Here is a 22,357-nt window from a genome sequence, read left to right as displayed (position 1 = left end):
TTGGAATGGCTATGATGCATGTCTGAGACACCATAAGATAGAAATTAATTGGATTACTTTCAACATCAGCAAATCATCTGAGATGCTGCGAGTGCACTTCCTGGAATATTCATGGTATACGCAGACTTTAGTCTTACTGAAAGACAGCCCCTATCATCTGACCTTTGGAGGGCCAGCCTCTGCAGACAACTTAAAGTCTCCATAGGATGAAAAATAACAAAACATCAACCCTTGGTGTCATTTATTATAATATCTCCTAATATCTCCTTAGTAGACCATGGTCCTCCTTTAAAACCTTACATCTGTATTATTATTTTTAAAAATTGTTTGTTTGGCCCTACTTTGTTGCAAGCACTGCATGCCAAGTCTCAAACTAAGTACAGCATTTTCTTTTATCTCTTCTCTTGGGTTTGATGCTGTTTTTCCAAAGGTCTTTATTCCATAATCATTATGCTATCAAATATAATAGCCACTAGCCACAGGGGGCTATTTAAATTTAAATTATAATTAATTAAAATTAAATATAATTTATAATTCAAGTCCTTGGTCACATTAGCCACATTTCAAGCATTCAACTACCCTCTGTGGCTAGTAGCTGCTATACTGGACAGTACACAGAATATTTCCATCATGATAGAAAGCTCTATTGGACAGTGTTGCCACAAAGCATCAAATTCTGGGTTTTCATCAGCCTAGAACTTCCAGTCAGAATCAAATCAAGAACAGAACTACTACCAGGGTAGGTTAGTCAGTCTAGTTCCCAATCTTATCATTCCTGGGGCTCCAAATGCTAAACTATAGTTGAAGGGAAAAGGGAATCTAGTAATTTATTTATCATAGGTGATTAAATATCCTGGAATAATCCATGGATGCCACAGAGTAACCAGGATGCTGATTTCTTACTGAAACTGAACTACAAACACAAGACTTACTGCATTTATTTTAAGAGAGAGACACACACACACACCACAGAAAGACAAATAAAGACCTGAATTCAACCTGTGTGACCTTAGATAAATCATGTTACTTCTCTGATCTTAAATTTCATAATCTGCAAAATTAAAAAGTAGATAAATTCTTAGTTTCCTTTTACCTCTGAAATTCCAGAATGCAAAGGCTTTATTGAGTTTACATAATATCTAAGTAACTATGCAGACCTCAAAGATATATTAGATAATAATTCAAAGGGCTTATTAAAAATAGAAGAAGCTAGCTATATTGAACTAATAACATAAGACAGGACACTCATTGTGTCATAAAAATGGTATTACCAAAGCATCTTACAGAATCTGCCTTTTTAACTACCAGAAAGACATGACTGGAAGTGGTTAAAATGTTCACATTTTCACCTTTATCAAAAAATATAGCAACATATTCGACCCCACGGAACATACAAGGTGTTTCATTAAATAAATAGTAATAAGGATAGTTATTAGAATTATAATATATAATATAACTATTATATATTATAAATTATGTTATAATTATAATTGTATAATTATATTATTATTATAGCATTTTTGAGACATTCATTGAGGGTCTAACATAGGCTACCTCATTTTATCATCAAACAGCTCTATGAAGGAAATATTTCCTTATTTTTTGTTATTTTATATATAAGGAAACTGAAATGAAAGGAATTAGGTTGCTAACCCACACTGCAGAGCTAAACAATGGCAGAGCCATGATTTAAAACCAAAACCGCCCAACTGCAATGCACATGCTTCTACTTCAGCACACTGACTCCTTAAGAAAATTTTACTTGCTAATCACCAGAAAGGACCTAACATAAGAAGGCTTCTAGACTATTCTTAAGAACCCAGCTAGAACAAAGCTGCCATTTTCCTACATATTTTTCAGGAAGATAGAACAACTTATCTCCCTGGATAGGCCCCTCAGTCAAAACTTTTTCTAGCCTACGCCAGGTGGCAATTTTAATGGAGCTGAAATAACCTTCATGATTGTCCATTAGAGTTCCAATGTCCTGAGACCTTTGTTAATTGAATTAGACACAAGCCAAAGGGAATTAAAAAGAAGGAAAGTTAAATTTTCATATTGCCTTGGGCTAATGGCAGAGAAGTGGGTCTTTTTTTCCCTAAGGAACCGCATACCCACATTCACATTTACAATTATTTTATAATTAGATTGATATTTTGTAATATAGAAGCCTCTGTAACTCTGACATTCAAATGCCTCCTTTTCACAGCTATGAAAGGGGGAGCAAGGGCCAATTACTTGCGTTGCTTGTCTTCCACAATATTGTTTTCAAGGAGACAATATTTATTAAGTCACTAAACTATCCAAATCCAAAATATTTTCATATTCTCTGCAGTGATCACATTCCATCAACCATACTACTGAAATATACCCTGCTTTCCATCACTCAATAGAGCCACAAAGGCTCTTATAAGGCAATAAAATCCCTTCATAGCTTCTCCTTTCTACATCTGCACTTTCCTCTGATCGATTAGATTTGGGGAGGTTGGAGGTGAGAAACGGAAATAAAATTCAGGCCACAAATTCTTATCTTAATCCCACAAATAGTACTGATAAGCAACAACTGGTGAGGAAAAAGCTCCACCATGAAAGGCTTTCTTGCTCCAAACTAAAGTTAATTATTATCCAAAATTCAACATTAAATTATTACTCATAAAATGTCTCTACTTCTCAGAAGTATCATAGATGGTGGTCCTATCCTATCTCAGGACGCATTTGTGTCACTGAGGGAAAAACAGGTCTGCATTTGATTCAAACAGATTAAATTCATATTTATAGTAGACAACATCCTTTAGTCTAGGAAGGTGCTTGCAAATAATGCATACAGAAGATACTCCATTTTGGAATTTTTTAGAAATGGAATCTTTCTGACGCCCGTCTCCCATCTGAGCCCCTAATTTAGAAATCTGAGGGGCCTAAATGCCTTTTGTGATTATCCATTTGTAAACATCCCTTCCTTTTCTAACAGGCCTTTCTCTGGTTATCACTTAGAAATATTCTTTACTGTACTAACATGTAGCTGCACCCTATACCCAGACAGATCAAGATAAATAAGGTTCAAAAATGTCAAAGGCTATTTTTCATAATGGAGTTCAAGGAGGGAGGAATGTGACACCTTCAAGGCTGACCAGACTGGACAATCCTGAAGTGACAAATGCACTGAGTTAGTGCCAAAAATGTCAGCTAACTCACCACTAAGAAACTAGTGATGTCTGTGACTAAATCTTTTCCAAAGAAGAAAACTAGTCACTACCCTCTCTTGCAGATATATCTGTTTTCACAGAACAGACTGACTTCAGAAAAAGCTTCCAAAGGCAATGTCTAGGTCAAGCCAATCAGCAGAGGTCATCTTCCTACTGGGCTGATAGCTCCCATTACACCTTTATGTAAGAAAGGCCAGTGGTCCCATCTTACTCTACAAAAAATAGAGCAGTCTTAACCTTTCAAGACTAACCTTTTGCCACTACCACAATATAATACCGAGTTTAAAAGTACCTGAATGTCTGTGTATTAACAGGTACTCAAACAAGCTGGTACCTGCTCTCATCTCCAAAAGACATCATTTTCTCTTTCACAACTAAAATGAGCAGCATCTCAGGGAAAATTACATCTTCACCCTAGGTCTTATTTTTTTAATATTTATTTATTTATTTGGCTGCATGGGGTCTCAGTTGCGGCATGCGGTACCTAGTTCTCTGACCAGGGATCAAACCTGGGCCCTCTGCATTGGGAGTGCAGAGTCTTAACCGCTGGGCCACCAGGGAAGTCCCCGCTTAAGTTGTTTTTGAAAAGTGAAAAGGAAGAAGCAAACGGAATGAGAGTGACTAGATGGAAAATGAAGAGAGAGGACGGGAAGAGAGAATGGGTAAGGGAAAAGGTGGGGGGAGGGGAGAGGCATAGTGAACTTTATAGGTTTGCTATTTCCAAAATATGTGTTCATTCCACTAAAACAGTGAATGAGGAAAATATTTTCATTTTCTTTTCTGACAACCGGAGGATAAATGGTTGCTGCAGTAATAACAGAAATTATTGGTCATTTTGAGCATTCTTGCTAGTAAGAAGCCAGCATTCCAGCCAATATGAAATATTGGCCCCAAGGTACCCTAGAAATTTTGTTTTTCAAATGCAGGAATGTCAGCTTCTGGACAAAAAGTGATGTATACTGTCTAGTGGGCAGCGTGCTGGCCAGACACCAAATTTAGAATGTGTCTCCTTGAAACCCTGGGTTCTAGCTCAGCGATCCTTTACAGCCAGTACCACCCCCAGGAATGAGAGTTTTACCCAAAGCAGATCAAGAATGTGAGTAGTGTTTGAGTTCTGAGTTTTCACCTCTACATACATTTCAAGAAGCTAGTCTGAATCCAAGGTGAGTTGGAGCTAGGTGGGTCTCTTCTTAAAGAAGCTGATTATTTCTATTCCATTCTAGTTAAGGCCTATCTGAAGGGAGCTTAGGAAGCCCCAGAAATAAAAGTGGTTAAGCTTCACATTTTATAAACTTTTGAATGTTTTCAAATACATAAAATGACATAACCACTCTAACTTAATCACTTGCTTATAAAAAAAAAGCAGCATTATAAATTGAAAAATTGGTAAGGAAAATATTTTGTCCATATGGATTTTTTTAATGTACCTCTGATATCAAATGAAGCCTACAGAGAGCCCTCACATTAAGCCACAAAGGTACTGGCAAATATCGGAGACTCATTTGCAGGTACCAACCCTGATTGTGAGGCAGTGTTGAGACAGGCTGGGACCTGGGACCCTTTGCTGCAGTGCTTGCACCTGGACAAATGTCTCCTGGAGCAACAGAATACAAAGAAACTATAAGGGACTAAAAATAACTGTGTGCATGTGCAGCTGGGGCAAATTATGAACAAGATACAAAAAGACCAAAAACCCAACTGCCACTTCTGAGGCGTTCAGAGCAAAAGCAGGGTACTGTGCATGAGCCCTGCACCCAGCACCACCAGGGAAGTGGGCAGACCACCCAAGCCACACCTCCAGTCCAGCCCCCTGGACCTGCCCCTACCTTCACCCCATTTAAGGGACCAGCTCACCCTCCACTCAGGCAGCAAGCAAGGGGAACTGTTCCTTGTTTTCACCCCCCTGTGCTGCAGTGGGAGTCCCAATAAACCCTTGCCTGAATTTCTCATCTGGCCTCTTATCAATTTCTATTGATTAAGGAGTCCAAGAACCCTGGTCGGTAACATTGTTACTAATGCCTGTAGCCCTCACTATGGCAGCACTCACTCTGCCTGGAGGATCATAGTTCTACCCACTGAAAATACATTTTTCCTGAACATCACTAAGGAATTCTCCATGGAAAAAAGATCCCTGGAACTTTCCCATTATTTGGAGGAATTCCAATAATCCATATGAGGATAATCATAATGGAGAGACATCAGACGAACACAAGAAATTCACAAATCCCAGCTCTTTTCTGTGCATTACACTTTGACAACCATTCACTGTTTTCTATCCCGCACAAGAATGTTCCTAAACCTCATTCATAACCTACCGAGAAAAAATGGAAACAGCACATGCATATCTTTAGTAGGTATAAACCATCAGAATCCTGGGCAGTAAACAAGAGGTGGCTTGCAGGGAGGGGAAATGGTGAGAACACAGAACCCACTTTAAGAACGGTGCTTCAACAGTGAACTAGAAGTGGAAAATGGGCATGAATCGATAAAACAGCAATTTCTCTATCTATTCTCTTCACTGATACTAAGCAATGCACCGTGAGGCTGAAGCTCTTTCCTAACCTTTGACTGACTTCATGATTAATAAGCATTTGTAACAAGTCGCTTATTCTTTCATGCAGGTTGAGCAGTTGACATATGGAGTCAACCTACTCCTTTCCTTTTTACCCCTCTCCAACTATTCTGCTGTTCTTCACATTAAAATCTGGCCTCTACTGAGAAGATATTAAATGTCAAAGCCCACATAAGATACAAAAAACAGAGGTAAAATGGTCACATGACATCATGTTGTATGTCTGCCTACAGACATGGACCATCTGACTTGGTAACCAGCAAATGATAACCAAGAACAACTGTGTTTCTTTATACAAATTATCTGGTATTTCTTTATATATTATTATTTATATCACAAACAAAAAGATATATGTTCAGAGAATAAAAGGATAGACAGGCAATGCATAATTAAGCATTATGAGTAAAATTTACTGGTGTTAACTTTTTCCCAACAATGATTTACCAGGGAAACCTTTTCTAGAAATAAATTGTATGTGTCATTACCCTAAACAAAAAGCTAGGAAAAGGAGGGCAAAGAAGTAGCACAAGCAGTTCCAACCTTACCCAACAGAATAACAATGCTTAAAAGAAATGAGGCATTACATTCTCTCCCTGAAGTCATCATAACCTGTTAATTTATAAGTAGCCCTAATGGCAATTTGATGCTAAACAACAATTTATAGAGTGTTTCAAAATTAGCAATATGAAGCTTAGGTACACTAAATAATCCAATAACTATCTATAAAACTCCTAGCCTCATTTTTCACGTATTCTCATGATAACTGACTAAATGAGACACAGACTGATGTCATATTAAGTTTATTTCTAATCAAGATTAACTGTTAGGTGTCCAATCAATTCAGCCCCTGATCTTTTAATAGGGAAACAGAGAATATAGTGTTTGACCTAACAAAAATAGCTAACTACTGATAATTTTACAAAAGTCCAACTCTCGACACTGCACAAACCTATAAGATAGAATTTACAATTCTCACATCTTGCATATTACAATATTCAGTCATACAAAACAATAAAGAATACTATAACTTCTTTAAAAAACACATAATTGCCCCCAAGATAGTTCTTCTCAGAACCAAATCTATACAGAATGGGCAAATATCCAGTAATTTCAATCAATGTAGGAAAATAATAGTAATAACTTAGGCTCAAGTAGATTATTTTCTTGATTTATCCAGTTGGGATGCTTTAAGACTAAAATAGGCAATTTTTTTTCCCTGTGGGAAAAAAGTTTTACTGTGCTATCCCAGACCCACAAAAGTGCATTCACAGGTACCCAATACATTACGGTCTACAAGGCTAGCATTGACAGGATGCCCATGCATATTCACATCAAAGCAATAACAAGATTTCCTCAAACACATATCATCACCACCTCTTAATCATCCTGGCCCACATAGAAGGAGAGTTTTCATTTAGTATAGGACAAGGTGGAAAGCTTTTCATCTTTATTCATAACCAGTTCTGATCCTCTAGCAAACTCATCCTAGACTCTTCAATGGGCTCACGCTAATCAAAATCTTTAACAATTTCCTTCGTTTCGAGGTCTGATTTCCTTTTTACCATTGCTAGTGTTAACTAAAGAAATCTTGCCCCATAAGCACTACAGATAATATGCTAAAGAAAAATAATCCCAGCATAAAAAGCAATAGAAACAAATGGTACAGAAGTTAAATAAAAAATACTGCTTCTTTAATTTTAGTAAGATTGTTGACTATAACCAGAATGAACCTACCTAAGCAACCACTCTGAAGCACATACAATATTCAAATACACCTTTATTATGGTGGCTTTAAAGCTAAGATTTAACCAAAAAAAAAACTGGAATTGTTTAGTTAAAAGTAAAATTATTAAACCACCCAAACATTCACAGCCACATTCACTCTTGCCCCAGAATTGCAAAGTAGTCTATTTTCATTTCTAAAATGTTATACATTTATATAATCATTATAACCTAAATGGTTAGAAGGAGTATAAGAAAAAGCTTCTAAAATCTATTACAGATGCTATAAAATCATGTATGTAACAAACAAAATATGTGGGATGTCCAAACTTGCTGCTATTGCTGACTGCAGATTAATCTATGTAAGATCACCAGGGAAAGTGTGAGAACACAGTATGAGTAGCCTCATTTACTTCACTGTGTCTCTACACATATGTATTACTTGAGAATGTCAGATCATCCTCAAGTATAATGTGCAGTCACTGGAGATTTGGAGAATCCATAAGGCCACAAAATTGATATATACTCTGATCTGAGGGGAAAAAAAATTCAAGGAAGCCAGAAGTTTCCCTTTTTCCACGAAAGTGAAGAAATCCTTACCTTTCTGTACACCAGCATGTTGGGTGATTCATCTGCCACCCCATTGCTGGTCTGCCCATAATTATTCCCCTGGGCCATGTCACCACACACGTGGTCCACTCTTAGATACAAGAATTATCAGTCCTCCCTGCAAAAGTCAGAGAGATATCAGTGAGATCCTAATGGTAGTACTTAAGAAGGTTGACTCTTGATTCATCTTCCCCATCCACAGCACCCTTCCCACAATGGAGCAAGCTGGGACTGGCTTCCAAGAAATAGCACAGAAATAGATTTTTTTAAAAAAACAAACTGAATTTACACCTACAGTACTCCCAGGGAATTATAAGTAAGAAATGACAATCTTTTAGTTAAAATAGTCATTTGACTATGGTTTTAATTGACTTGATTTTCTGGGTACTCATTTTTTAAAGTGTTTAAGGCTCACTGAAAAAAAAAAAAAAAAAAAAAACCACGGTTACCATTTCCATCCTATGAGTTCTCTTCTCTCCCAATACTGCATCTCCACAGTATCTTCGGTGTTTTCCCCGAATGGGCAGAAAGGCAACACCCTGTGGCAGCACACTTTCTCCCAGGTGTCTGTCTAGTTTCCCGCATGCAGGCGCATCAGAGAGGCCCATTCCGCGAGCCATTCTCCAGTCATGTGTTTCGGCTTCACTCCCCTAGGTCTCCCGCACAGAGTCAGGGCAGCTTCTCCGACTTTCACCTGCCTGCACTGCCGGCCACTGGTTCCTCTCCCCTCGGCCCACTCGGCTTCGGAAGTCACGGCGTAACCCTGCCCAACCTTAGCAAGAAGGCATCAGAAGGTGTCCCAGAAACAAGACCAGGTGGGAGGTCGGCCCTTTAGGCAATTACCTGGGTCACCGTGAGGAGCACCTAACTGCGGAAGCCTCAGAGTGACCAGGCACTGAGGGGAAAACAAGCAAGCCCAGCTCGCCTGCTTGGCTCTCACGGCGGCAGCAAATGGCAGGCGAGCCCGAGCCGCGCGCGGGAGCCGGGCCAGCGGCAGTGTCAGCCCCGAAGACCAGGTCGAGGGGCTCCGGGGCTCCGCCTCCCCAACTCCCACCCCCAGCCACGTACCTTCTCCTGAAGGTCGCGGCCCGAGGCGCCTTCTTCCCGGCGGTTGGGTGCGGCGGTGTCAGCGCGCGGCCAGCTTCATCACCTCCGCGCGGGCACAGGGCTCTGACGGCCCGCGCTCCGCCGCTCCCTCCTTCGCTTCGCTTTGCTCCCGGGCTCTCAGACCACGAGCGCGCGCGGGACCGAGACGCCCGGCCCGTGCGCGCGACTGGGGAGGGAGGAAGGGACTGTCACGTGGGACCCGGCGTCCGTAGGTGCTGGCTAGGGGGCGGTGCTCGGCTCCGCTCTGCCTCGCGGCCCCTCCGACCCCACCGCCCCACAGTCTCCGCTGTGGGAAGCTGCCGCCCTGCCCCCAGCGCGCGCAGCCGGGGCCCTTGCACACCCGGCCCGGCGGTGTGCGCGCCGCTGAAGGCCTGACGATGGGAGTGTAAGCCGGAAAACAGGAAGGGCGATGGGTAGGTGGGTGGATGGATCGAGGCATGCAGGAATGGATGGAGCCCCTTGCAGCCGGCACTTTCGTCACGTGCCTGATGACTTCGCTGACTGTGCGAGCGAAGCAGATGATTGTTCATCGTTATGCTTAAATAACAAGAGTAGAGAGATACTGAGACATCCTAGGAGTGAAGGAAATGTCCAGGATCAAATGAGTCATTCAGCCCGTTTGCCTGCGACTTTCACAGCTTCCTCCTAAGTTAGAGAAACGGGAAATGATCTGGAGGCTGCCAACTCGAGGTGAACATCTTGCCACCTGTTAAAATGAAGGCACATCCCCAATATCTGGTTTCTCTCTCTGACAGATGGTGCTCAGAGGAACTTTCACCCACTTACTCTCAACCTCCAGCAGTTTTCAAAGAAGGTGTGGGGTGCTGATCCCCCTTAATTATTCTTCAGGTTGCTGTCACTAATTCTTCTGTAAGGATTAGAGCCACATTAAGAAGAAAAATCACTTGTGTCCCAGTTATAGTAAAGAAACTTGTGTGTCCGGCTTTCAGGGGCAGGGTTGTGAAGTTATAAATATCTGAAGTTTTCCTTCCACAGCTGGGCCAGTTGTGGTGGAGAGACAGAAAATAATCAAGCCAGCCCCTCCTAACATCCTAGGTAAGAATGGAACTTACCCCTGGTCAGGACAACTGTTCAAAGCAAACCCAGGGACCATGTGCACCAGTGCATTTCCCCAGTCCCACACAGGTCCTGTCAGGTTTCACTCAGGGAACAAATATTTATTCAAACTATCCTCTGTTCTAAATACTACAGGGCAAAGATTACTAGCCCAAACTACATTATACACACTCTAGTCTGACCCATCTCCCACTCTTCCCCAATTCCCAAACTCTTTCCATGGTGTGCTCTGGAAATTGTGATCTTTTTCAGCAAAATTGCCATTTTTTCAAATTCTTCTCTATATATGTCCTTAACCTTCTTACCATAGCCAAAAACTACCTCTTCCCCTTCGGCCCCTCTCTCTTCCCCTTCACTCAGTCAACTCTGGGAAGTTGTCATGAACTGGATTAATAAGTTTGGAAAGAATAACTGGGCATATTCACTCAGTTTGAACATTTTTCTCTTAAGGAGGAACTGCCTGAAACATGCAGTCTTTCTCCTTCACATCTCGAGGTAGAGGTTCTGTCCCTATAGGGAGGTCTCACCCAAGCTCAGCACTGATGGAACATTCCCATCAATCAACAATCTAACAGAATAGAGCTAACATTTCATATTTTATGAATGAGGTGTAAAATATACCCCATCCATCTATCCACCCATCATATAGATATGATATCTATATCTATGTGTAGATTATCTTAGGTAAGATATGTACGTAAGATATCTATATGTAGATACAGTTATAGATACGGGTAAAATCTCCCTTGACACACTTCCCACTTACTCCTGTCCTATTTTTCTGCTTCCTTTTACACCAAAAACTTCCTCACCCCAATTCTGTTTTGAACGCATTCTATTCTGACAGTGACCTCCTTGTTACTAAATCAATGGTCAATTCTCAATTATCATGTGAATCAACTTTTCAGCAGAAGTTAAAGTTGATCCCTCTCACCTTCTCAAAAACTTTCTACATTTGGTTATCAGGACACCGCTGTTATTTCTTTTTTCTTCTTCTAGTTTTATTGAGACATAATTGACATACAGCACTACATGAGTTAAGGGTGTACACCATAATGATTTGACTTACATACATCATAAAATGATTACCACAATAAATTTAGTGAATGAAGATCCACCATCTCATATAGATACAAAAGAAAAGAAAAACGTGTTTTTTCCTTGTGATGAGAACTCTTAGGATTTCCTCTTAACAACTTTCATATGTAACATGCCACAGTGTTAATTATATTTAATTATACTTATCATGTTGTACAGTACATTCCCTAGTACTTATTTATCTTGTGACTGGAAGTTTGTACCTTTTGGCTACCTTCATCCAATTCTACCTCCCCCCCACCCCTACTTCTGGTAACTGCAAATCTGATGAGTTTTTCTTTGAGTTTCTTTGTTTGTTTTTGAGGTTTAATTGACCTATGAGGCTATGTTAGTTCCTGTTGTGCAGCATAGTGATTCAATATTTCTATACATTTCAAAATGATCACCACAGTCAGTCTAGTTACTATCTGTCACCATACGAAGATAGTACATAATTATTGACTATATGCCCCACACTGTACATTTCATACCTGTGACTCATATATTTTGTATTTGTAAGTATGTACCTCTTAATCTCCCTCACCTATTTCTCTCATCCCCTCACCCCTTTTATTTCTTTTCTACATTTCTGGCTGCTGTTTCTCAGCCTCATTGCTTGTTCCTCTTTATCTTTTTCACTTCTAAATTTTGGTATGCCTCATATCTCAGTCATTGGGCTTCTACTTCTCTCAATTTATGAGCACTCCCTAGGTGAGCTAAATCAGACTCAGACCTTCAAATGCTTCCTAAATACTAATAACTCCCAAATATATACCTTTAATGTAGACCCATGCTCTGAAATCCAGTCTTTCATCTGCGTACTTAACACCTCTATTTGAATATCTTTTTTTTTTCTTTTTTTTTTTTGCGGTACGCGGCCCTCTCACTGCTGTGGCCTCTCCCGCTGTGGGGCACAGGCTCCGGACGCGCAGGCCCAAAGGCCATGGCTCACGGGCCCGGCCGCTCCGCGGCACGTGGGATCCTCCCGGACCGGGGCACGAACCCGTATACCCTGCATCGGCAGGCGGACTCTCAATCACTGCGCCACCAGGGAAGCCCCTGAATATCTAATTGGTGTCTGATCAGCTTCATGATAACGGGGATAATGCCTGTTTATCTCACTGTTATATAACATCTCAGGCATAGTACAGTTTCTGGCACACAGTAGATGCACATTAGCTAAATGAATAGATGTATCTAATAATAATAATATAAGTAATTTTTATATTTAGTAATACATTCTTTACATTATTATCTCATTTAATCCTCACTAAAACCCTGCAGAGGTAGTTATAATTATCATGTCTTTTACACTGGTACACCAATGGGAAAGGGGAAGATTAGAAAGCTTACATAAACTGTCCAGATACAGCCCACATAACCAATAAGTGGCTGTGCTTGTTGTTACTGTGTCAACTTGGTTAGCCAAAACTACATTTCCCAAGATCCCCTTCCCTGTGTGCATGTGAGCAGAGTTTGCCAAAGGAGGAATTTGTGCAAAATAAGGAAAACAAAGTGAGATAGCACCTATTCCTCTCTGAAAGACTTTGTAGTTTGACACCGTGACACACACAGAGTCCCAGAGCGTTCTAGCATGTCCTTGCTCTCCCTCACTTCACATTCAGACATTCCTAATTCCCAACCCTTATGAGCAACAGTCGCCCCACACACCTACCAAGAGTCTGAATGTGGACCTAAAGGAGCAGTAGCCATGCAAAGACCATAGCTTTCCATGGACTTTCTACCAGCTTCCTGTAATGGTCCCCTCCAGCACCCGGCTATGTCTGGCTTCCAAGATATCCCTGTAAGCTTCAACTTGCCCACCGACACAAAGGCCTCAGAGGGTCTGGTAGTGACTTTTCTCAGATATTTCAATTGTGTAAACTATTGTTCCTAAAATACACCTCTTATTCCATTATACTCATAGTGGTTCTACTTCCCTGACTGAGTGGCTGGCAGAGTTCATATCCAAGTCTTCCTGGTGCTTTTCAGTATTCTACAAGAAATCCAAGTTAGGGAGCTAAAACCTTGAAACCAATAACTACATGAAAATGCAAAACTGAATGATAGAAAGTATGTGAACTGACTGAAGGGAAGGGGTTGACATTCAAACTGGACTCTTCAAGGACTGATAGGATATCTCCATGTAGAGATGATGACAAAAAGGGTTTTCAGTAAGACACAAAGGCAAGAAATTCTGAAACGCATTAGGAAATTAATAAGACCACCATTTACAGGATTCCTACCATATCTATATTTATATAATGACATAATTTATATCTATATTCGTCCTATACATTTTTTTTAATTCTCACAATTTCTGACAAAATTTACCCCAAAAGCTATGTAAAGAAACTGAGGTTCAAGTTAGGAAACTTGACGATGGTCATATACCTTCTAACTATCAGAGCCTGGATTCAGACATGCCTCTGTGTGTCTCCAAAGCCCTATGAAAAAAAATGTGCAAAAGTGCCTCTAGCAACAGCATGAGTTTAAAAAAATCCAGGGCTCTCCCACCAAGATGCCTTTCATTGTTTGTCTCATCTCTCATCCCACTGTCATCCCTCCACGTACCTAACTTACACCTTTCTCTCTGTGCACTCATGACTCAAGAATGCTTCTGAGTACTTACCCTTGCAAGGCAAATATCAAGGAGGAAGATTCAAGGAATAGCACATTTCACCATTTCTTCTATTGTTATTATTAAGCCTCATTAAACAATTCATAATTTGTGTTGCAGTATATTGGAAACAAAATTATGTCCATCACCTTAACATTTCTAGGACTCACATTTTTCATATATAAACTGTGGAAATTAGACTAGATCACCTCTCAAAGCCTGTCTGGATCTTAGAACATAAAGCTTTAATATGTTCTTTTTTGTATTTTTGGCCTTTGTAATGACTTTTTATGTTGCAAACACCAAAACAGCATGGATATTCTGGGATGTTTTTCTGTTTCTTTCTTTCCAAAACCATGTAAATATGTGATTCTCAGATATCATTGCTCAAAATCACTTATCATTTTCCTCATGGACCCTATATTTTGAGATATTTTTGTCAAACAAATTAAATTGTAAAATGTAATAATGCATCCATTTTTTCATGCTATATAGAACTCCTGAGCATCAGGTAAAAGTCGTGTTACTTCACCCAATAAATGAAATTCCACCCCAAACAATGACATTTAAGGTTTTCGTTGTTGTTGTCTTTGTTTTTAGCTTCAGTCTTACCTTGGAAAAAAATAGAATTTGATTAATATTTTTGAAATAGTGGAAATAGTTTATTTGTTTGCTAACTGTTGTAACAAAGCATCACAAACTGAGTGGCTTAAACAACAGAAATGTATTCTTTCACAGCTCTGGAGGGTCGATGTCCAAAATCAGGGTGTCGGCCAGGGTTGGTTTCTTCTGAAAGGCTCTGAAGGAAGGATCTGTCCGAGGCCTCTCTCCTTGGCTTGTAGATGGCTTTCTTTGTCTCTTCACATCATATTCTGTGTTTTTCTCTGTGTCCAAATTTCCCCCTTTGTATAAGGACACCAGTCATACTGGATTTGGGCCCACCCTAGTGACCTCATTCTGACACCATTCGATCTGACACCATGTTACCTCCTCTGGCCTCAATTTGTGCTACTCCCCTTATTCACTCTGTACCAACCACACTGCCCTCCTTGATTCCTGAAACATTCCAGGCATGCTGCCACCACAGGACGTTTGTAGCAGCTGATCCCCCTACCCTGACAGCTCTTCCCTCAGATATTGCTGAGGCACCCTCTCAGTGAAGCCTACTCTAAATAACTTATTTAAAGTTATGCCCCCTCCTGTCACTCCCCTTCCTTTTTACACTGATCTGTTTTCTTTTTCAGAGCATTTATCACCTTCAAACATACAATACAATTTACTTATTGACTATGTTTGTTGTCTGTCTCTCTCTGAAAGAATTTAAGCTCTGTGAGGTCAAGCATTTTTCCTCTCCTGTTCACTGCTATATCCCCAGGGTCTAGAACAGGACCTGACATATAGAGAGCACCCAGTAATTATTTGCTGATTTATTGAGTGAATAAATCCATGAACATGATTCTGTTTGAAAAGAAAATGGTCTATGACTTTGAACAAAACTGAATTACATCACGTTCCACAATAGATGGAAATGATATGCTCTTCAAACCTGTTTCCTATGTGTCATAAAGGGAAAGAATGATTCCTTTTCCTATTACATGCCCACTCCACAGAGAAATGCTTTGAGAATTAATTAAACATTAACATGGAGAAAGCATTTTGAATTTCTAGAAGAAAGCACTTTACTAATTTGAGGCTTTTATTGTGTGAAAGAACTGCAAGTGACACAGGGGCAAGTACAAAGATGAGGACATGTTAAATGGATAATGCTGGTCACAATATTACATTGGCATTTTATGGGATAATTGATTTGAGATTATATAGACAGGGTGAAAAAAGCAAAGTGGTTAAAGAAATCTTATCCCAAATGACAGACTTTTAAGAAATACTTTCTTCTTTGTAGTCAACTCTCAATTATTTATGGCACAATACCCACATTAATGAATTATTCTCCACTTTTACCATCATTTTGTCTATTTTATGGCCATTTTCTTGCTAATTAGAACTCCCATACCAATGTCAGGGGGCTGGCAAAGAGGAAAAAAATAAAAACTAAAATTTGTCCTTATCAGGAGTTTATTCCTCTCTCCTTGTTTGTCAGGGCCAAGCGGTGAGGCCAGGTTAAAAATCACAGAATTAGAAAAACCTTCAAGATGACGGAGGAGTAAGACATACAGATCACCTTCCTCTACACAAATACATCAGAAACACACTTACTTACATGTGGAACAACTCCTACAGAACACCTACTGAACACTGGCAGAAGACCTCAGATATCCCAAAAGGCAAGAAACTCCCCACATACCTGGGTAGGGCAAAAGAAAAAAGAAAAAAACAGACCAAAGAATAGGGACAGGACCGGCACCTCTGGGAGGGAACTGTGAAGGAGGAAATTTCCACACACTAGGAAGCCCCTTCACTGGTGGAGACGGGTGTGGCAAGGGAGAAACTTCAGAGCCACAGAGGAGAGCACAGCAACAGGGGTGCAGAGGACAAAGCAGAGAGATTCCCGCACAGAGGATCGGTGCCGACCAGCACTCACCAGCCTGAGAGGCTTGTCTGCACACCCGCCGGGATGGGTGGGGGCTGGGAGCTGAGGCTCGGGCTTCAGAAGTCAGACCACAGGGAGAGGACTGGGTTGGCTGCGTGAACACACCCTGAAAGGGACTAGTGTGCCACAGCTAGCCGGGAGGGAGTCCAGGAAACAGTCTGGAACTACCTAAAAGGCAAGAGACCATTGTTTCTGGGTGCGCAAGGAGAGGGGATTCAGAGCACCACCTAAACGAGCTCCAGAGACAGGAACAAGCCGCAGCTACCAGTGCGGACACCAGAGATGGGCATGAAACACTAAGGCTGCTGCTGCAGCCACCAAGAAGCCTGTGTGCAAGCACAGGTCACTATCCACACCTCCCCTCCCTGGAGCCTGTGCAGCCCGCCACTGCCAGGGTCCTGTGATCAAGGGACAACTTCCTCGGTAGAACACACGGTGTGCCTCAGGCTGTTGCAATGTCATGCCGGCCTCTGCCACCACAGTCTCACCCTGTATTCCATACCCTACCCTCCCCCCAGTCTGAGTGAGCCAGAGCCCCCTAATCAGCTGCTACTTTAACCCCGTCCTGAAACATTCCAGGCATGCTGCCACCACAGGACGTTTGTAGCAGCTGATCCCCCTACCCTGACAGCTCTTCCCTCAGATATTGCTGAGGCACCCTCTCAGTGAAGCCTACTCTAAATAACTTATTTAAAGTTATGCCCCCTCCTGTCACTCCCCTTCCTTTTTACACTGATCTGTTTTCTTTTTCAGAGCATTTATCACCTTCAAACATACAATACAATTTACTTATTGACTATGTTTGTTGTCTGTCTCTCTCTGAAAGAATTTAAGCTCTGTGAGGTCAAGCATTTTTCCTCTCCTGTTCACTGCTATATCCCCAGGGTCTAGAACAGGACCTGACATATAGAGAGCACCCAGTAATTATTTGCTGATTTATTGAGTGAATAAATCCATGAACATGATTCTGTTTGAAAAGAAAATGGTCTATGACTTTGAACAAAACTGAATTACATCACGTTCCACAATAGATGGAAATGATATGCTCTTCAAACCTGTTTCCTATGTGTCATAAAGGGAAAGAATGATTCCTTTTCCTATTACATGCCCACTCCACAGAGAAATGCTTTGAGAATTAATTAAACATTAACATGGAGAAAGCATTTTGAATTTCTAGAAGAAAGCACTTTACTAATTTGAGGCTTTTATTGTGTGAAAGAACTGCAAGTGACACAGGGGCAAGTACAAAGATGAGGACATGTTAAATGGATAATGCTGGTCACAATATTACATTGGCATTTTATGGGATAATTGATTTGAGATTATATAGACAGGGTGAAAAAAGCAAAGTGGTTAAAGAAATCTTATCCCAAATGACAGACTTTTAAGAAATACTTTCTTCTTTGTAGTCAACTCTCAATTATTTATGGCACAATACCCACATTAATGAATTATTCTCCACTTTTACCATCATTTTGTCTATTTTATGGCCATTTTCTTGCTAATTAGAACTCCCATACCAATGTCAGGGGGCTGGCAAAGAGGAAAAAAATAAAAACTAAAATTTGTCCTTATCAGGAGTTTATTCCTCTCTCCTTGTTTGTCAGGGCCAAGCGGTGAGGCCAGGTTAAAAATCACAGAATTAGAAAAACCTTCAAGATGACGGAGGAGTAAGACATACAGATCACCTTCCTCTACACAAATACATCAGAAACACACTTACTTACATGTGGAACAACTCCTACAGAACACCTACTGAACACTGGCAGAAGACCTCAGATATCCCAAAAGGCAAGAAACTCCCCACATACCTGGGTAGGGCAAAAGAAAAAAGAAAAAAACAGACCAAAGAATAGGGACAGGACCGGCACCTCTGGGAGGGAACTGTGAAGGAGGAAATTTCCACACACTAGGAAGCCCCTTCACTGGTGGAGACGGGTGTGGCAAGGGAGAAACTTCAGAGCCACAGAGGAGAGCACAGCAACAGGGGTGCAGAGGACAAAGCAGAGAGATTCCCGCACAGAGGATCGGTGCCGACCAGCACTCACCAGCCTGAGAGGCTTGTCTGCACACCCGCCGGGATGGGTGGGGGCTGGGAGCTGAGGCTCGGGCTTCAGAAGTCAGACCACAGGGAGAGGACTGGGTTGGCTGCGTGAACACACCCTGAAAGGGACTAGTGTGCCACAGCTAGCCGGGAGGGAGTCCAGGAAACAGTCTGGAACTACCTAAAAGGCAAGAGACCATTGTTTCTGGGTGCGCAAGGAGAGGGGATTCAGAGCACCACCTAAACGAGCTCCAGAGACAGGAACAAGCCGCAGCTACCAGTGCGGACACCAGAGATGGGCATGAAACACTAAGGCTGCTGCTGCAGCCACCAAGAAGCCTGTGTGCAAGCACAGGTCACTATCCACACCTCCCCTCCCTGGAGCCTGTGCAGCCCGCCACTGCCAGGGTCCTGTGATCAAGGGACAACTTCCTCGGTAGAACACACGGTGTGCCTCAGGCTGTTGCAATGTCATGCCGGCCTCTGCCACCACAGTCTCACCCTGTATTCCATACCCTACCCTCCCCCCAGTCTGAGTGAGCCAGAGCCCCCTAATCAGCTGCTACTTTAACCCCGTCCTGTCTGAGGGAAGAACAGACACCCTCAGGTGACCTACAGGCAGAGGAGGGGCCAAATCCAAAGCTGAACCCCGGGAGCTGCGCGAACAAAGAAGACAAAGGGAAATTTCTCCCAGCAGCCTCAGGAGCAGCAGATTAAATCCCCACAATCAACGTGATGTACCCTGCATCTGTGGAATACCTGAATAGACAGCAAATCATCCCAAAATTGAGGCAGTGGACTTTGGGAGCAACTGTAGACTTGGGGTTTGCTTTCTGCATCTAATTTGTTTTTGGTTTTATGTTCATCATAGTTTAGTATTTAGAGTTTATTATCATTGGTAGATTTGTTTATTGATTTGGTTGCTCTCTTTCTTTTATATAGAGATATATTTTTTTTCTTTTTCTCTTTTTCTGAGTGTGTATGTGTATGCTTCTTTGTGTGATTTTGTCTGCATAGCTTTGCTTTTACCATTTGTCCTAGCATTCTGGCTATCTGTTTTATTGTTTTGTTTATTTTTAGTATAATTTTTAGTGCTGGTTATCACTAGTGGATTTGCTGTTTTGCTAGGTTGCTCTCTTCTTTCTTTCTTTCTTTTTTATTACTTTTTAATTTTTTTATTTTAAATAATTTTTATTACTTTTTATTTTAATAACTTTATTTTATTTATATTTTCTTTCTTTCCTTTTTTCTCCTTTTTCTTCTGAGCTGTGTGTCTGAGAGAGTCTTGGTGCTCTGGCCAGGTATCAGGCCTTTGACTCTGAGATGGGAGACATGAGTTCAGGACATTGGTCTACCAGAGACCTCCCAGCTCCAAGTAATATCAAATGGCAACAGCTATCCAGAGATCTCCATCTCAACGCTAAGACACAGATCCACTCAACGACCAGCAAGCTACAGTGCTGGACACTCTATACCAAACAACTAGGAAGACAGAAACACAACACCACGCATTAGCAGAGAGGCTGCCTAAAATCATAAAAAGGTCAGAGACACCCCAAAACACACCAACAGATGCAGTCCTTCCCACCAGCAAGACAAGATCCAGCCTCATCAACCAGAACACAGGCACCAGTCCCCTCCAACAGGAAGCCTACAAAACCCATTCAATGAACCTTAGCCACTGGGAGCATACACTGAAAACAACGGGAACTATGAACCTGCAGCCTGCAAAAAGGAGATCCCAAACACAGTAAGTTAAGCAAAATGAGAAGACAGAGAAACACACAGCAGATGAAGGAGCAAGGTAAAAACCCAACAGACCAAACAAATGAAGAGGAAATAGGCAGTCTCCCTGAAAAAGAATTCAGAGTAATGACAGTAAAAATGGTCCAAAATCTTGAATATAGAATGGAGAAAATACAAGAAACATTTAACAAGGACCAAGAAGAACTAAAGAGCGAACAAACAATGATGAACAATGCAATAAATGAAATTAAAAATTATCTAGAAGGAATCAATAGCAGAATAACTGAGGGAGAAGAGTGGGTAAGTGACATGGAATATAAAATGGTGGAAATAACTACTGCAGTGCAGAATAAAGAAAAAAGAATGAAGGAATTGAGGACAGTCTCAGAGACCTCTGGGACAACACTGAACAAACCAACATTCAAATTATACGGGTCGCAGAAGAAGAAGAGAAAAAGAAAGGTACTGAGAAAATATTTCAAGAGATTATAGTTGAAAAGTTCCCTAATATGGGGAAGGAAATACTCTATCAAGTCCAGCAAGTGCAGAGACTCCCATACAGGATAAATCCAAGGAGAAACATGCAAAGACACATATTAATCAAACTATATAAAATTAAATACAAAGAAAAAATATTAAAAGCAGGAAGTGAAAAACAACAAATAACATACAAGGGAATCTCCATAAGGTTAACAGCTGATCTCTCAGCAGAAACTCTGAAAGCCAGAAGGGTGTGGCAGGACAACTTTAAAGTGATGAAAGGGAAAAACCTAAAACCAAGATTCCTCTACCCAGCAAGGATCTCATTCAGATTCGACAGAGAAATTAAATCCTTTACAGACAACCAAAACCTAAGAGAATTTAGCACCACCAAAATAGCTTTACAAAAAATACTAAGGGAACTTCTCTAGGCAGGAAACACAAGGGAAGGAAAAGACCTACAATAACAAACACAAAACAATAAAGAAAATGGTCACAGGAACATACATATCGATAACTACCTTAAATGTAAATGGATTAAATGTTACAACCAAAAGACATAGACTGGCTGAATGGATGCAAAAACAATATGCTGTCCACAAGAGACCCACCTCAGACCAAGGGACACATGCACACTGAATTTGAGGGGATGGAAAAAGATATTCCATGCTAATGGAAATCAAAAGAAAGCTGGAGTAGCAATTCTCATATCAGACAAAATAAACTTTAAAATAAAGACTATTACAAGAGACAAAGAAAGACACTACATAATGATCAAGGGATCAATCCAAGGAGAAGATATAACAATTGTAAATCTATATGCACCCAACATAAGAACACCTCAATACATAAGGCAAATGCTAACAGCCATAAAAGGGGAAATCAACAGGAACACAATCATAGTAGGGGACTTTAACACCCCCCCTTTCACCAATGGACATATCATCCAAAATGAAAATAAATAAGGAAACACAGGCCTTAAATGATACATTAAACAAGATGGACTTAATTGATATTTATAGGACATTCCATCCAAAAACAACAGAATACACTTTCTTCTCAAGTGTTCATGGAACATTCTCCTGAATAGATCATATCTTGGGTCACAAATCAAGACTTCATAAATTTAAGAAAATTGAAATCATATCAAGTATCTTTTCTGACCACACTACTATGAGACTAGATATCAATTACTGGAAGAAATCTGTAAAAAATACAAACACATTGAGGTTAAGCAATACAATTTTAAATAACCAAGAGATCACTGGGGAAATCGAAAAATACCTAGAAACAAATGACAATGAAAACACGATGACCCAAAACCTATGAGATGCAGCAAAAGCAGTTCTAAGAGGGAAGTTTATAGAAATACAATCCTACCTCAAGAAACAAGAAACATCTCATAAACAACCTAACCTTACACCTAAACAATTAGAGAAAGAAGAACAAAAAAACCCCAAAGTTAGCAGAAGGAAAGAAATCATAAAGATCAGATCAGAAATAAATGAAAAAGAAATGAAGGAAACAATAGCAAAGACCAATAAAACTGAAAACT

General features: G+C 40.7%; 1 protein-coding gene across 2 annotated transcripts in view; it reads right to left on the bottom strand.

Moving 5' to 3' along the window:
• The window catches only part of RGS7 (regulator of G protein signaling 7), a 663,829-nt gene extending 654,275 nt beyond the window's left edge, over window positions 1–9,554 (bottom strand). The window contains exons 1-3 of one of the 2 annotated variants that reach the window (XM_055084226.1): window positions 9,172–9,554; window positions 8,095–8,221; window positions 4,717–4,794 (exon numbers count right to left, since the gene is read on the bottom strand). In XM_055084226.1, the coding sequence (XP_054940201.1) occupies window positions 4,717–4,794; window positions 8,095–8,172 (156 nt within the window). In that variant the 5' untranslated portion in view covers window positions 8,173–8,221; window positions 9,172–9,554. The remainder of the gene's footprint in view (window positions 1–4,716; window positions 4,795–8,094; window positions 8,222–9,171) is intronic. The other variant, XM_024133721.2, reaches the window with a different exon arrangement.
• Window positions 9,555–22,357: the final 12,803 nt, after the last annotated feature.

The sequence above is a fragment of the Physeter macrocephalus genome, chromosome 4, assembly GCF_002837175.3.
Source record: "Physeter macrocephalus isolate SW-GA chromosome 4, ASM283717v5, whole genome shotgun sequence".
Lineage (NCBI taxonomy): Eukaryota > Metazoa > Chordata > Mammalia > Artiodactyla > Physeteridae > Physeter > Physeter macrocephalus.
Note: the sequence above shows the minus strand (reverse complement) of the source record. Positions and strands in the feature narration are given on the sequence as shown.